At 55.8% G+C, this 14,261-nt stretch overlaps 6 protein-coding genes across 6 annotated transcripts; 3 read left to right on the top strand and 3 right to left on the bottom strand.

Annotated features, from left to right (window-relative positions):
* Positions 1-46: 46 nt before the first annotated feature.
* BDV59DRAFT_123499 (kinase-related protein) lies at positions 47-1,282 on the bottom strand. The gene is made up of 2 exons (XM_073686850.1): positions 905-1,282; positions 47-770 (listed from the first exon to the last, which is right to left on the bottom strand). Exons 1-2 carry the CDS (start codon positions 951-953, stop codon positions 82-84), a joined length of 738 nt encoding a protein of 245 aa, XP_073543827.1. The 5' UTR covers positions 954-1,282; the 3' UTR covers positions 47-81.
* Positions 1,283-3,232, bottom strand: BDV59DRAFT_123563 (uncharacterized protein). The gene has a single exon (XM_073686851.1). The coding sequence runs from the start codon at positions 2,905-2,907 to the stop codon at positions 1,612-1,614; it is 1,296 nt and encodes a 431-aa protein (XP_073543826.1). The 5' UTR covers positions 2,908-3,232; the 3' UTR covers positions 1,283-1,611.
* A 210-nt stretch (positions 3,233-3,442) lies between these two features.
* BDV59DRAFT_187484 (dihydrofolate synthase) lies at positions 3,443-5,041 on the top strand. Its single transcript, XM_073691222.1, has one exon. It carries the CDS (start codon positions 3,448-3,450, stop codon positions 4,990-4,992), a length of 1,545 nt encoding a protein of 514 aa, XP_073543825.1. The 5' UTR covers positions 3,443-3,447; the 3' UTR covers positions 4,993-5,041.
* A 37-nt stretch (positions 5,042-5,078) lies between these two features.
* On the top strand, positions 5,079-10,410 carry BDV59DRAFT_187482 (serine/threonine-protein kinase). Its single transcript, XM_073691221.1, has 10 exons — positions 5,079-5,477; positions 5,616-5,951; positions 6,009-6,143; positions 6,199-6,228; positions 6,281-6,345; positions 6,395-6,827; positions 6,879-7,679; positions 7,743-8,636; positions 8,691-9,346; positions 9,397-10,410. Exons 2-10 carry the CDS (start codon positions 5,769-5,771, stop codon positions 10,220-10,222), a joined length of 4,023 nt encoding a protein of 1,340 aa, XP_073543824.1. The 5' UTR covers positions 5,079-5,477; positions 5,616-5,768; the 3' UTR covers positions 10,223-10,410.
* Positions 10,411-10,416: 6 nt separating this feature from the next.
* On the top strand, positions 10,417-12,866 carry BDV59DRAFT_187480 (ABC1 kinase family protein). The gene is made up of 4 exons (XM_073691220.1): positions 10,417-11,087; positions 11,143-11,747; positions 11,810-12,385; positions 12,450-12,866. Exons 1-4 carry the CDS (start codon positions 10,675-10,677, stop codon positions 12,695-12,697), a joined length of 1,842 nt encoding a protein of 613 aa, XP_073543823.1. The 5' UTR covers positions 10,417-10,674; the 3' UTR covers positions 12,698-12,866.
* BDV59DRAFT_187478 (putative iron-sulfur cofactor synthesis protein (Isu1)) lies at positions 12,867-14,190 on the bottom strand. Its single transcript, XM_073691219.1, has 4 exons — positions 13,977-14,190; positions 13,880-13,908; positions 13,687-13,804; positions 12,867-13,622 (listed from the first exon to the last, which is right to left on the bottom strand). Exons 1-4 carry the CDS (start codon positions 14,122-14,124, stop codon positions 13,309-13,311), a joined length of 609 nt encoding a protein of 202 aa, XP_073543822.1. The 5' UTR covers positions 14,125-14,190; the 3' UTR covers positions 12,867-13,308.
* Positions 14,191-14,261: the final 71 nt, after the last annotated feature.

Below are 14,261 nucleotides of genomic sequence, written 5' to 3'. Positions count from 1 at the left end.
CAAGTCTCTTAACACAATCGCTAGGCAAAGAAACAACACCAAGGAACCAAACCAACCCAACCCAACCCCCTCACGACCCCCTCATCGGTCCCATTGCCCATCATACTCACTCGTAATGACCTCCTGCACCGGTAACCGGAAATCCACAATCTCCTTCCCATTGACGAGATCATTCTCCGACACGCGCTTCTCAGCCGCGGCCTCATCCGTCGCAATGCCCGCCTTCACATGCCGCCGCACCAGACGCTGTCGCGCAACCTCAAAATCCACATCGACAAACCACAGTTCATCCATCAGGGCGGCGGCGCGGTTCCATGGCTCCTTATCCAGGCTGAGATAATTCCCCTCAAAGAAGATCACGCGACACGACGCAGGGATGGGGATGTCCCCGTCGACGGGGTCCTTCACCTCATGGTCGAAGCTGGGCGCGTACAGACTCGGCGTAGCGCCCGTCAGCGGCTCCCGCAGCGCCTGCACCAGCTTCAGGAACTTTTCGCCGTCAAAGGTGAACGCCGCGCCGCGCCGCGCCGCCGCATACACCGGGTCCGGCATCGCCGCCAGCTGCGCCCGCGTGAGATGATACCCGTCCATGGGCACGGCGGTCGCTATCGGCGGCGGCGGTTGCTGTTGCTGCTGCTGCTGCTGGTGTGTCGTATGGAGCGTGTTGATGCGTGTGGCCATTCTCTTCGCCAGTGAGGTCTTCCCGGACCCCGGTATCCCGCTCACGGCAATCAGAAGGCGTGCGTTATCCGGTAACGTCTGGACTTTGCCTGTCGTGTGGGATTAGCGAGGGATTTCAATGACAGAGAACGCTGGCTGCAGAGCACGTGGGGGTGTGCTCTGTGCTGGGGGGGGGGGGGGGGGGGGGGGGGGGGGGGGGGGGGGGGGGTGCATGCGCACTCACCCCATATCTTGTCGACAAGTCGATCGACCTGGGCATCCATGACTGACATGGTGAGAGGGGGCGAGCAAGGCGCTTCGCAGAAGGGTCGATGGATATGGGCCCGGGACGGGAATGCGGGCGATGCTGGGGGCTCGGCTGAGGCGGTAGACAGCGGTGTGGATGGCCGGAGGGTGAAACTATAGTCTAGCTGGTCATTTGGGGACGGATAACTTCGTGCTGGAGCCGGACAGGGGTTGTGGTGAGTGATGATGTTGAATCGGCGAGGAGAGCTCCGCGGTCCTTCAAGATAAATAGACGCAATAGGCGGGGCTTGTCATCGGAGTGGGGTACTGCGATCTGGAGCATTATTAAGGCCGGTTTCATTCGGTTTGTATTGACTAGGAGACTCTGTGGCACTACGTCACAGGGGCAAATTGTCCAATTTACACGACATGCATTAGAGAAGAACAAATAGTCCAGGGTACACAGATCCTTTGCAATTCTATGCTTGTGCTTTTACACACGCGGACACAATCCCACCACGGACATCTCTCTCGACAAACTATGAACGACCAATGCCTTGGGACTGTCACCGGGGAATCCTAAATATCCAAGACCAAAAAGCATGAACCCCAAAAACGCCTGATATCTCCGCTGGAACCCGTTCCGATCAACGCAAATCTCCCGACAGTAACCGAGGCAAGTAAGAAACAATATGTAACACAGAGCTAGAAGTGAAATGTTCTACGTCCCGACGGGCCATCAACGGCCTCTGAACGGTTCGAGTCATCGATCGGCCCGTCTCGCTGGGTGAGAGAGCGCGACAGGCCAGCTGCCGCCCACAGGTCATCCGGGATCTCCTCCCGCCGCGCCAGTCGATCCAGAATGACCTGCATCTGCTGGAGATCCGGGTCGGGGGACGAGTCGGAAAAGGCAAACGAGATGGTCGGGATGGGAGGGTGGTTGCTCATTGTGGAATGGACGTTGTGCGCGCGTCTCATCGCGTCGATCTCGCGCATGCGACGCCGATAACGTCGGAACAAAGACTGCTGACTGATCTCGCCGTCCGATTCGGAAAAGTCAGAGTCACTGGAGCTGGGATAGTCGCAGGGATTGAGAAACTCCGGATACGGATCGAGAACCATCTGCACAGTGGCCGGCCCGGAGTCCAGGGAGCTGGGAAGAGTGCCGAAGGAGGTGGAGCTTCGCGACGTGCCATTCAGGGAGGCATCCGTGCCCGTCGCGGATGCCGAGTTGAAGGAGGAATCCGCACTCGGCAGGTTGGCGTCCGGGGTGATGGTGGTCAGAAGCGTCTCCCACGCATCATTGGCGGTGTCGACGTCCGGACTCATGCTCCGCTGGCGATCGCCTAGTCCATCGATGAGCGAATCGCGGTTCGAACGCGTCGCTTCGTTGATGGAGCGCTGTCCCACGCGCCGGAGGAGCGGGAAGGATGATCCAACGGAGAGGTCGCCACTCAGGCTCTCCGACCGGGGCAATGGTGACAGGCGAACTACGTCCGGATGGGGGTGAGGGGAAGCGGTTCGGTGGTAAGCGATCGCGGGGGCGAAACGAGGAGTGAAAGAAGGATCCTGTTCCAGGCGAGTGCCGTCATCTCCCGGGGACGGACGGCGGTAGAGACTGGGCAACGGCGGATGGCGTGGGATTCGCATGCGCTGACCAGGACGGCTATGACGAAGGACATCGTTGAGCAATCGTTGACCCGCATCGCGCGCGTTGGAATCCCCCAGACCGTTGGTCAGATCGAGGGAGGGCTCTCCTGCGACGGGATGGGGGACAGGCGAACGCACATGACGCTGCAGACCATTCGCATCGCGATCCCCTTCATCGAACGAGCGATGGAAAGGAGAGCGCAAAGTTGCGCTGCGCAAGGCCGAACCAGTGTAACGCGACGGGCGACGAATAGTGGCCTGACGGCGGATGGCAGAACGGGCAGCGGCACACGGATCTTTGAGATGATTATTTTTCGGAGCCTCGGTAGAGGAAGAAGGCTCGCGGAACATTCTTGCCTCATGTTAGTTCAGACGGCCGGGGCGCTGGACCACGGGTAGGGAGGCACTCACGGTATACCCATGATGACGGGCGAGAAGGGGACTGATGCTGCGATAAATTCGCAAGGGAAAAATATCGCGATGGAAATGCCCCAAAATCCCCTTAAAAACACGCCACTTCACGGGGGGGAGGCGACGCGAAGAGTGCGATGGAGGAGGACGCTGTAGATGGTAGATGGTCGTAAAGGGGAAGATGCGGGGAGTTAATCGTAATAATAATAATAATAATCACAGGATGGGTTAAGCTGATGGAGAAGCGGAAAGATTTGGTTTTGCTGCTAACGGGAGGGTGTTTTTCTTTCGGGCCTGAGGCCACCGGGGGGAGGCTGGGGCGAGAGGTGTGGCGTTGAGTGGCGTGGGCGTACAACTCAGTACAGTACGCGCTGCTTTAACCGCGGAGAACTTGCCGGGCGCTTAGCTTACAGGTAGGCAAGCACCTTAGGTACTCCCTACCTAGGTAAGTAAGTACGTAGTCGTAGCAATTCCACTTGAATGCCTCTCGATATCAGATTTTCTGTTAGACCAGTTGAATGGAAAACCCCCCAGGTAGTCCGGCTACCACCGACTGTCCTCTTGTCATGCCTCAGGCATCATCCACTTTGCCGACGGGGAACGCTTATCTATGGTACAATTTTCCATGCATTACCCGATATCCTTCCTTACCTTTTCTTCCTGCTCATCCACCTCACACCTCTACCTCCCTCTCCATGTCTCTTCCTCCCCGATCATGACCTTGGCCCGATCCGCGCTCACGTCGCTTACTCCGGAGGAATGATTGAACTCGGCCTCGGTCGCATCGCCCGTCTCCTCCAGCAGACCCCGCTGTCCTGGAAGGCCGTTCACATTGCGGGAACCAATGGTAAAGGCTCCATCAGCGCCTACCTGTCGCATCTGTTGACCTCCGGGGGAGTTCGATGTGGCCGCTTTACCTCCCCTCATCTGATCGACCGCTGGGACTGTATCACGATTGGGGAACGAGTCGTTCAGGAATCGCTTTTCCGCCAGATCGAGGCCCGCGTGAAGCTGCGCGATCAGACATTAGGAATCGGGGCCAGCGAGTTCGAGCTGCTCACCGCGACCGCCTTTGAGATCTTCAACCATGAACGGGTGGACGTTGGGGTGGTCGAGGTCGGCATGGGCGGCCGTCTGGATGCGACCAACATCCTGAGCGACGTCCTGGTTTCTGTCATCGCGAAGATCGGGCTGGACCATCAGTCTCTGCTGGGCGAGACCATTGAACAGATCACTCGGGAAAAGGCCGGTATCCTCAAGAAGGGTGTTCCCTGCGTGGTCGATGGGACCAACTCCGCCGCCGTGATCACCACCGTGGAGGACCGGGTGAAAGAGCTGGGCCTGGATGCCGTCTACACGCACCCTGAAACTCCGGACCGTCTGTCTCCCGCCCTAGGAAGTCTTTTCCGCGCCTTCGATTTACAACCCCACCAGCGGGCCAACATGGCTTGTGCGACGGCCGCTCTGAAGCTGGCTTTGCCCCAAATCCGACCCAACCTGGATGTCGACCGGTTACTGCCGCAACTCGCCCAGGTGGAATGGCCCGGTCGCTTGCAGAAGATCGTTCTGGAGCCTCTGGCGGCTCGCAGGGAGCCGGTCTTGCTGGACGGTGCACATAACACGCAGTCTGCGGAGGTGCTTGGCGAGTACGTGGACCGACGACTGCGCCCCTCGGGAGAGGGCATTACCTGGGTCATTGCGGCCTCCCGAGGGAAGGATATTGAAACCTTGTTCCACCCCATTATCCGGCCGGGGGACCGCGTGGTGACGACAGCGTTTGGACCCGTCGATGGAATGCCCTGGGTCAAGGCCACTGATCCCGAGGAAGTCGCCTCTAGTATCCGATCAATTCCTGATATCGGCGAGGTGAAGTCATGTGGGAACGACATTCTCGCCGCAATCAATTGGGCGTGCGACAAGGCCAAGGGTGGTCCGTTGGTCATCGCGGGGAGCCTATACCTCGTCTCGGACGTTCTCCGTCATCTTCGAGAAGCACAGAGTCGTGGCGATACCCGGGGAGTATGATATTTAGCAATTTGGATACCCCTTTGCAGCAATAGAAGCAGATGGCTCGAATTCCTAGAGTAGACATCGTTCCGAGCGTAGAGTGACCTATGTGCGCGTACCGGGGTGGAACACCTAGAAATCCCTAGAATTCCCTACACATCCAAATCTTGCCAGTATGCACTCCATACCAGGTATTAATCTCAAGATAAGGCTGATCGTCGGCGCCATGGTGGGAGCGGCCGGTGCGTCATTGGATGCCCCAAGCGGAGTGGTGACCTGTGGAGAAAGGGAAAGTTCAAAACACTGACGCTCTCTCCAATTCACAAGCATCCGGCCCTGCGCTCAGTCCGGTCTGTCTCTCCCCGCTGCTTCTCGTCGCTCCCCGCTGGGCTGTCGTCCTGACTCTCTGTCTGCGCCTGTACCTCTCGCCCGGTCTCTATCTGATGTTCAGTGACGCGTGTGTCCAACGCGACTCTGGCTGCGAGAGCAAGAATCCCTTGAGTGTAGGTTTTTTGCTTAACCCTTTCTCCAAGAAAGGATCATACCAATATCCCTATCCTACCAAATTCATCTAATCGCATGCACATCTTTCATTCCACTGTACGAACTTTCCACTGACCATGTGCCCCGCGATCTCACAGGCTGGTGCTGACATGAGTGGCTCCGATCCATCTCCTGGCTACTGCCTTTCCTCAGCCTCGTCGTCCCTCACCTGAGACCACCGAATCTAAGACAACTTCATTGGATTCGGGTCATCCTCTCACATCCCGCCTGTCGAACCCCCGAGCCCGACGATGGTCTCACGCTCCACCGAGGGGGCTGAGGGGCCTCCTCCGTCCGCCTCCAAACCGCCGAACCCGCCAGCCAAAACCCGACTGTCCCGGCTCGGATCCAGCCCATCCAAACGAGAAGATAAATCACGAGATGATCGGGTGGTCAAGTCGTCCGCGAAGGATGTTGCCGAACTCAAGGATTATGTATGTCATTGGTTCCTGCGGTCTGGCGAGCCACGATACTGACCGGGGCCCGTGCAGCAACTCGGCGACTGTCTAGGGAAAGGCGCCTTCGGGTCGGTCTACAGGGCGTTGAACTGGAATACTGGCGAGACGGTGGCCGTCAAGCAGATTAAACTGGCGGACCTGCCGAAGAGCGAACTGCGGGTTATTATGGTATGTTCCCTGCGGTATCTATTGACGTCGCAGTGCTAATCGGTCCGCGATGTAGTTAGAAATAGATCTCCTGAAGAATCTAGATGTAAAGTATACCCTGGACCACCGTCTGGGTCGGAGCTGACAATGGACGGCAGCATCCGAACATCGTGAAGTACCAAGGTTTCGTGAAGTCTGCTGAAACTCTAAACATCATCCTCGAGTATGCCTTTCATCGCAAGAGCAAATCTTTCCTTGGCTGATTTGTCTAGGTACTGCGAGAATGGCTCCTTGCACTCCATTGCGAAGAATTTCGGGCGTTTCCCGGAGAATCTGGTGGGTTTGTATATGTCCCAAGTTCTCCATGGACTTCTGTACCTGCATGAACAGGGTGTCATACATCGGGATATCAAAGGAGCCAATATCCTCACGACGAAAGAAGGCCTCGTCAAGCTGGCCGATTTCGGTGTCGCCAGCCGTACTACTGGTCTGAGCGAGTCAAGTGTGGTCGGTACACCCTACTGGATGGCCCCGGAGGTGATTGAGCTTTCAGGCGCAACAACAGCGTCTGATATCTGGTCTCTCGGCTGTACTGTCATCGAGCTGCTGGAAGGGAAGCCTCCTTATCATAATATGCAGCCGATGCCGGCTCTTTTCCGGATTGTCCACGATGACCATCCTCCACTCCCACAGGGTGCTTCTCCGGTCAGTCAATCACCTCTGGATATTGCCTTTCACATCTAATAAAATGCGCAGGCAGTGAAGGATTTCTTGATGCAGTGCTTCCAGAAGGACCCCAATCTCCGTGTTTCGGCTAGGAAACTCCTCAAGCACCCTTGGATAGTCAATGCCCGCAGGTCCGATTCGGTGGTTCCCAAGAGCTCAACCGAGTACGAAGAAGCGGTTCGAAGTGTCCAAGAATGGAACGAGGCGCTGCGATCACCGAGTGCTGGAACTCTGCGGAAAACAGTCAAGCCCGACCAAAGCCCGGTTCCAGTACCGCCAACGAGACATACGCCCACAAAAGATACCTTGCCGAGTCCAGTCTCGAGGAATGTAACAGAACGGTTCAGATCCCCCATGCCGACAGAAGAAGAGGAAGACAATTGGGATGACGATTTTGCCACTGCTATATCTCCCAGTGCCCTAAAGTTGCCTCACCTTCGGCCGCACGATAACTTCGGTGGGATGTTATCCTCAGAGAAGCTTAAGGCATTCGCCTCGCTTGACGGTACCATGCTTAAATCCGACGATAGTTTCGGCGACAGTGACAGCTCCTTCGGGAGCTCTGTCCGCTCTGACGAACCAGATCCTCTCGAGACAATCCGGCCATTTCCACTAAAACAGCCCACTGGCGAAAATTCGCAGTTGCAGGAGTTGCCGCGGAGCCAGCTCAACAAGGCCTCTATGCATAATGTGCCGATCCTGCAGAATCCCACCCCACCGATGAGACAACCACGGCCGGCATCGTACTATAAGGAAAATTCCATCGAGGATTACTCGGACCTTATACAGGCGAATGAAGATGTTCTCGATAGTAAGCTTGGTGCTTTCCAGGTAAGCATGGCTTCTACCATAGTACCCATAAGCCAAAAAAAAAAAATATCTGACTCTGTGCAGGAGGAAGCGGATGAAAACTTAGGTGCGCCAGAGAGTGCCTTCTCGAAGGAGGCCAGTCGAAACCGGGCATCCGCAGAAGATGTTATGGGCCAACAGCCTCAACTACGGAAACAGATCTCTGTGAAGCGTCACAGATCCGCAATCGAGATCCAAAGATTTGCTGAAAACGAGAGAGACGAAGACTTCTCCGATCTCTTGGGTGCCGACGAGGTCACCATAGATCAGTCAGAAAGCGATGGGAGTTCGGACCAAAGTACTTTAATGCTCAATTCAAAGCTATCCAACAACTCCTGGCTCGGGGACCAGGACGACGAGGACGATCCATTTGCACAGCTTGAAGAAGGGCTGGATGAGATGGATCTGGAAGCCAACATCGCTCGCGATAAGCATGCCCGGCTTCGTAACCAAGTCGAAGGGCTTGTGAGCTCTTTGAAGACGTCGCAGGATGAGGAGGTCCTTGCAGACATCTCAGAGCAGCTATTGACTGTTTTCTGTGACTTTCCGGAAACAAAGAATATTATCATAAGTGCCCACGGCATGCTGCCGATCCTGGAGATCCTCGACATGTGCCGCCGACGAGACATTACCTCATGTTTACTGAGGATTGTCAACGCAATCATATATGACGACTATGAGATACAAGAGAATCTTTGCTTCGTGGGTGGCATCCCTATCATCAATGAGTTTGCTTCAAAGAAGTATCCACGTGAAATTCGCCTTGAGGCTGCCGCCTTTGTGCAGCAAATGTATCAAACGTCGACGCTTACATTGCAAATGTTTGTCAGCGCTGGAGGCCTTAACGTTTTGGTTGAGTTCCTGGAAGATGACTATGAAGACGAGCGCGACCTCGTCTTGATTGGTGTAAATGGCATTTGGAGTGTTTTTGAACTGCAGGTAGGTAGCCAGTATGGGACTGAGGACGGACAGTCTTAACTAACAATGGCATAGGGTTCAACACCGAAGAACGACTTTTGCAGAATTCTCTCGCGAAATTCTGTTTTGGATCCCCTGTCTCTAGTCTTGAGTAGGGTCCTCGACGAGGAAGGAGAGTTGGCTGAAATTGTCGAAGGACGCATAGCCAACATTTTCTTTATCTTCTCCCAGGCCGAAAACCACGTAAAGGAGATGGTCGCTGAGCGAACGGTTCTCCACAGGGTTCTAAAAGAACTAAGACGCATGACACCAGCTCACCAGATAACGATGTTGAAGTTTATCAAAAACCTTTCCATGTTATCCACAACCCTGGACTCTCTCCAGAACTCGAATGCCATTGACGTTCTGACCGATTTATTGCGAGCGACAATGAAACGCCCACATTTCCGTGAGGTCTCCAATCAAATTCTCAACACGATCTATAATATGTGCCGGTTGAACAAGTCTCGACAGGAGGACGCGGCACTGAATGGTATAGTACCTTTGCTCCAGAAGATCGTCAAGACCGAGCGACCTCTGAAGGAGTTTGCGCTACCGATCCTCTGTGACATGGCACATTCCGGGAAAGTGGGCCGGCGCGAACTGTGGCGCAACAAGGGCCTGGCATTCTACATATCACTGCTGTCAGACCCGTACTGGCAGGTCACCGCGTTGGACGCTATCTTCTCTTGGTGAGCGTCGACATATTATGGTAACATGAGATGGGGCTAATCACGAGCAGGCTTCAAGAAGAAACCGCCAAAGTTGAGGAACATCTCCTGGACCACCGCCCTGATAGACCATCGTTCACAGACTCTATTGTGAGATGTTTGACATTTTCTAAAGCAAACGCGTTTGAGAATCTCCTGGAACCTCTACAGAAGCTCCTTCGCCTGAGCCCTCCCATCGCCTCAACCCTTGCCCGGCCCGACCTCTTTACCAGGATAGGACAGAAGCTCCATCACAACAAAGCTGCAGTTCGGTTGAACCTCCTTCGCATCATCTCTAGTATCTGCGACTCCAGCGAGGAGCATGGTGGTTTGCTCGCCAAGTACGGTCTCTTGGATGCTATCGGAGAACTGGAGCATGACCCTGCGATTCTAGTCCGAGATATGGCAGGTAAGCTCATCCAATCTAATGAGAAAAGCGAAGCATATGGGATGGGGAAGCGCAAACCAATGGTGCGACGAAGGAGTACCTCCGCGACTCCTCCAAACCTTCTGGCGAACCAGTCCGCGCCATCTACCCCCCAGATGAATCGAACTAGCCAGTCCAAGGTATACTTCGACGGCAAAGAAGGCTCTCGACACCCACGAAACGCACTCAGTGGCTCGGCTTTGGCGCTGAGGCCTGGGAGCCGAGATGGCTCGAATTCGGGTCTTACTGCGGGTCTGAATGGGAGTTCTGGTGCATCTAGGACCCGACTTCCACGAGGGGTATCGAACCGAATGTCGAATGTCGATCTTTTGTCTGAAGAGGACTCACGGCCCCCCAGCTCGCTATCCCGTCGACCTTCCATTCTTCCCCGACGGAGACGGACGCAGATAGATGCGGACTGGACGCCGTGAGCTGGCGGGTTTCATACAATATCAGTCTCCCTTTTGTTGGGTCAAGGGACGACGGCGCATCCATTGCATGGCAAGGCGCATTGGCGTTTTGTGTTATCCTCTCTTCTTCTGTATGTGTGTATTGTGTGCCACGTTGGTATATGTATAGGAACGGAGCCCAGCATCCAGCGGAATATAATAAACTCTCCCATGGTGACCGTTCACATGTTCTCCTCGGTCGTTTCTTCCATGACTCTTTAGGGCATCGCCGATCCCGTGGCAGCAGACCCGCTAAACCCCTTCGGTCAGGCGGCAACTTCGAACGGCGGAGGGAAAACCCGCCGCGTTTCTTTCTCGCCGCTCCGTCAGTCCTGTTCCTCCCCAGGAACCTCCTGCGCAGTCCCCTCGGCCGTCTCCTTGTTTCTGCTCGTCTGGTCTTGCTCTTCATCCGGCGTGGTTCGTTCGTGTTCGGCATGAGAGCGGCCCTCCGCGCTCCACTGCGGGCATTCGACTTGGATCCCGCAAGGGCCTTCCGATACGCTTTCCCTTCACGATCGAAGAATTGTCTCTCTGCGTCTGTCCACCGCTCGGGTTTCTCGACTCAGGTTCCTCTCGAAAAATGTCGACCGCAGCTCCGGTACGGACCTGCACGTTTTACACCACGCGCGCCCTTTTCCACGCGGACAACTGCCTTATTGGGACCGGAGAACAGCGGCGCGCATAAGGCGGGATCCGGCCAATCGCGCGGGAAGATCACCAGATATGTCGTTATAGGTGGTGCGCTGGTTGTTGCGGCCGTCGTGTTTTCGGATAACGTGCAGCATCTCTACCGTGCTGCAGCGAGAACGGGGCGAGTAGTCGGCGCATTGGCTGTGTGCATCAACGAGTAAGTTGGTTGAGAATAACCAGGGACATGTCTTGCTAATCGCCGCTGCGCATAGTTACCGGGTCACCCTCAAGCAGGAAACCTCGTCGCCGGAAGAACGGAGCGAAATGTTGAAGGCCTGTCACAAGCGTTGCGCGGAACGGACCCTTCGTGTGCTCGAGAAAAACGGCTCCATATTCATCAAGCTGGGACAACATCTGAGTAGCATGGGCTATCTGCTTCCGCTGGAATGGACGACCACCTTCATCCCGCTGCAGGACAAATGCCCCGTTTCGTCGATCGAGTCGATCGAGGAGATGTTTGTGGCAGACACGGGTCGGCGCATCGACGAGCTGTTCTCGTCGTTCGAGTCGACGCCCATCGGCGCCGCGTCGCTCGCTCAGGTGCACATCGGCACGCTCAAGGAAACCGGTCAGAAGGTCGCAGTCAAGGTGCAGCATCCGGCGTTGGCGGAATGGGTCCCTCTCGACCTGGCCCTCACGCGGTTCACCTTCTCCATGCTCAAGCGCTTCTTCCCCGAATACGATCTCGAATGGCTGTCGAAGGAAATGGACCTGTCTCTGCCGCAGGAGCTGGACTTCCGCATGGAGGCGGACAACGCGAAGCGAGCCAGCGAGCACTTCCAGCAGCACTCCAACGCTCCCCTAGTCATCCCGGAAGGTACGTGCCTCCTCGCCCCCACCCACTGTCGAATATATACCGTATCTGACCCCCCGCGATAGTCATGTGGGCACAGAAACGCATCCTAGTCATGGAGTTCCTTTCGGGCAGTCGGCCAGATGACCTCGCATACCTCGACTCCAACCACATCGACCGGGACGAAGTGTCCGCGGCGCTGGCGCACATCTTCAACGAGATGATCTTCGGCACCGATGCGCCACTGCATTGCGACCCGCACGGCGGCAACATCGCCATCCGGCCCAACCCGCACCGCCGCGGCCGCTACAACTTCGACATCATCCTCTACGACCACGGTCTGTACCGCGACATCGACCGCGACCTGCGCCGCAACTACGCCAAGCTGTGGCTGGCCGTCATCGAGTCCGACGAGCCGCACATGCGCGAGTACGCCCGCAAGGTCGCCGGCATCACCGACGACCAGTTCCCGCTCTTCGCCAGCGCCATCACTGGCCGTGACTTCACCAAGGTCACCCGGAAGGACATCACCTCGCGCCGCACCTCGTCCGAGCGCGAGAGCATGTCCGGCGCCCTGGGCGAGGGCATGCTCCAACAGCTGGTCGAGTTGCTGGGCCAGGTGCCCCGCATCATCCTCCTGATTCTCAAGACCAATGACCTGAGTATGCCCCCTCGCCTTCCTTCCTCGTGGGAAAAAAGCACGACAACTAACCTCTGGTTGAATAGCCCGCAGCCTGGATGAGAACCTGCATACCCGCCAGGGACCGGTACGCACGTTCCTGATTCTGGCGCGGTACGCCACGCGGACCGTCTTCGAGGAGCAGATGGACTCGATCCAGGAAACGGGCGGGATCCTCCGGCCGATGAACTTCCTGCGCTTCCTCTGCGCCTGGGCAGGATTCCTCCGCGTCGAGCTGAAGCTGTCGGTGTATGAAACGGTGTTGTCGTTGAAGAGCCGGTTTGGGTTGCTCTAGTGCGGGGTGCGGTGCCCCTTGTATATGTTGTATAATTCCCCTTCCTTGATAACGTTTGATGGATAGAAGCACGGGTGGCATATCTGTGCATCAGCGGCGTTTTCCTTCCCTCTCCTGTCTGTTATAATGTGGTTACTTTCGATAGATTGTACATTGATATAGATCTGCAAAAATAGATCGTTGGTTGTTCTCTAGTTCGAAATGGCAAATCTATCACCGCACGCAAGTGCTTTTCATTAACCTATCACAGGCACCCGAATGAAGTATATCACAATGCCTTTGCCTTGCACGCCATATGTGAAAAGAAAAAAAAAAGAAATAACGAGAGAGAAGAGCAAGACACAAATCCTCTCTGTACATCATAAACATTCCAATCCAATCTTGTTGCTAGTTCAAGCAACTCTAACTTTTGCCCCCATCCTAGCACAGGAAAGAGCAAAACAGGGAATCACATTCGATATGGTAGGTATCCGGTAACCATCGCATTCCAATCCGTCCGTCTGTCCATCAGGTATCAATACTGTTCTTCGTCTTATTTCGACCACATTCGGTGTACGATTTTCTTTCTTTTTTCTTTCTTTTGGTGAGTTTCGACTGCTTCACGCCACTCCTTACAGGCTAGCCGCAGCACCAGAGTCGGTCTTCTCGACCTCAACCTTGATGTCGGGCATGGCGGCGCCGGTGCCGCCCAGGTCGGTCGTGCGGGCGTTCGGGTTCTTGGTGTAGTAGTCGGAGATGGCGGACTTGATGGCGTCCTCGGCGAGCATGGAGCAGTGCAGCTTGACGGGGGGCAGACAGAGTTCCTTGGCGATGGCGACGTTGGTGACCTTGCCGGCCTCCTCGAGGGTCATACCGCGGACCAGCTCGGTCAGGTAGCTGGAGCTGGCGATGGCGCTGCCGCAGCCGAAGGTCTTGAACTTGACATCTGGGTGGATGTTAGTGATGATGATGATGATGATTATGGCATAGTATGGCGGAGGGAGACGTACCGGAAATCGTGTTGGTGTCCTTGTCGACGCGGATCTGAAGCTTCATCACGTCACCGCAGGCGGGAGCACCGACGAGACCGCTGCCGACGTCGACGTCCTTGCGGTTCATGGAGCCGACCTACAAGGGTTAGTTTACTTGTCGTGGCGGGGATAGTGGCGAGGGGAGGGGATGGCATGGATGGGATGGACGAACATTGCGAGGGTTGTTGTAGTGGTCGAGCAGTGCTGGGACGGTCAGTACTTCTGTCCGGACGTTGACGAGATGGAATATGAACGAAGAGGGGACTTATCTTTCTCGTGATAACCTCGGCGCTGGGGAGCCAGGGACGCTCTGAGGGGAGCCTGGGTGGTCTGGACGCCGGACAGGGCGGGAGTGACGCGAGGCGACACGACGGTGCCGACGGAGCGGGGAACGACAGTTGCGAGACGTCTGAACATCGCTACGTATGTGATGGCGGATGAATGAGGGGGGTGTCGATGGATGGATGATGAGAGTTGTAAGAGAGACGGAGGAAGATGGAAAGTGATGTCGATGAAGATTGATTTGATTGATTAATCCGGCGCTAGTCCCAACA

This window comes from Aspergillus ambiguus (assembly GCF_047715705.1).
Source record: "Aspergillus ambiguus strain CBS 117.58 unplaced genomic scaffold BDV59scaffold_47, whole genome shotgun sequence".
Taxonomy (NCBI): Eukaryota; Fungi; Ascomycota; class Eurotiomycetes; order Eurotiales; family Aspergillaceae; genus Aspergillus; species Aspergillus ambiguus.
The sequence above is the reverse complement of the archived record's forward strand: the minus strand, read 5'-3'. Positions and strand labels throughout refer to the sequence as shown.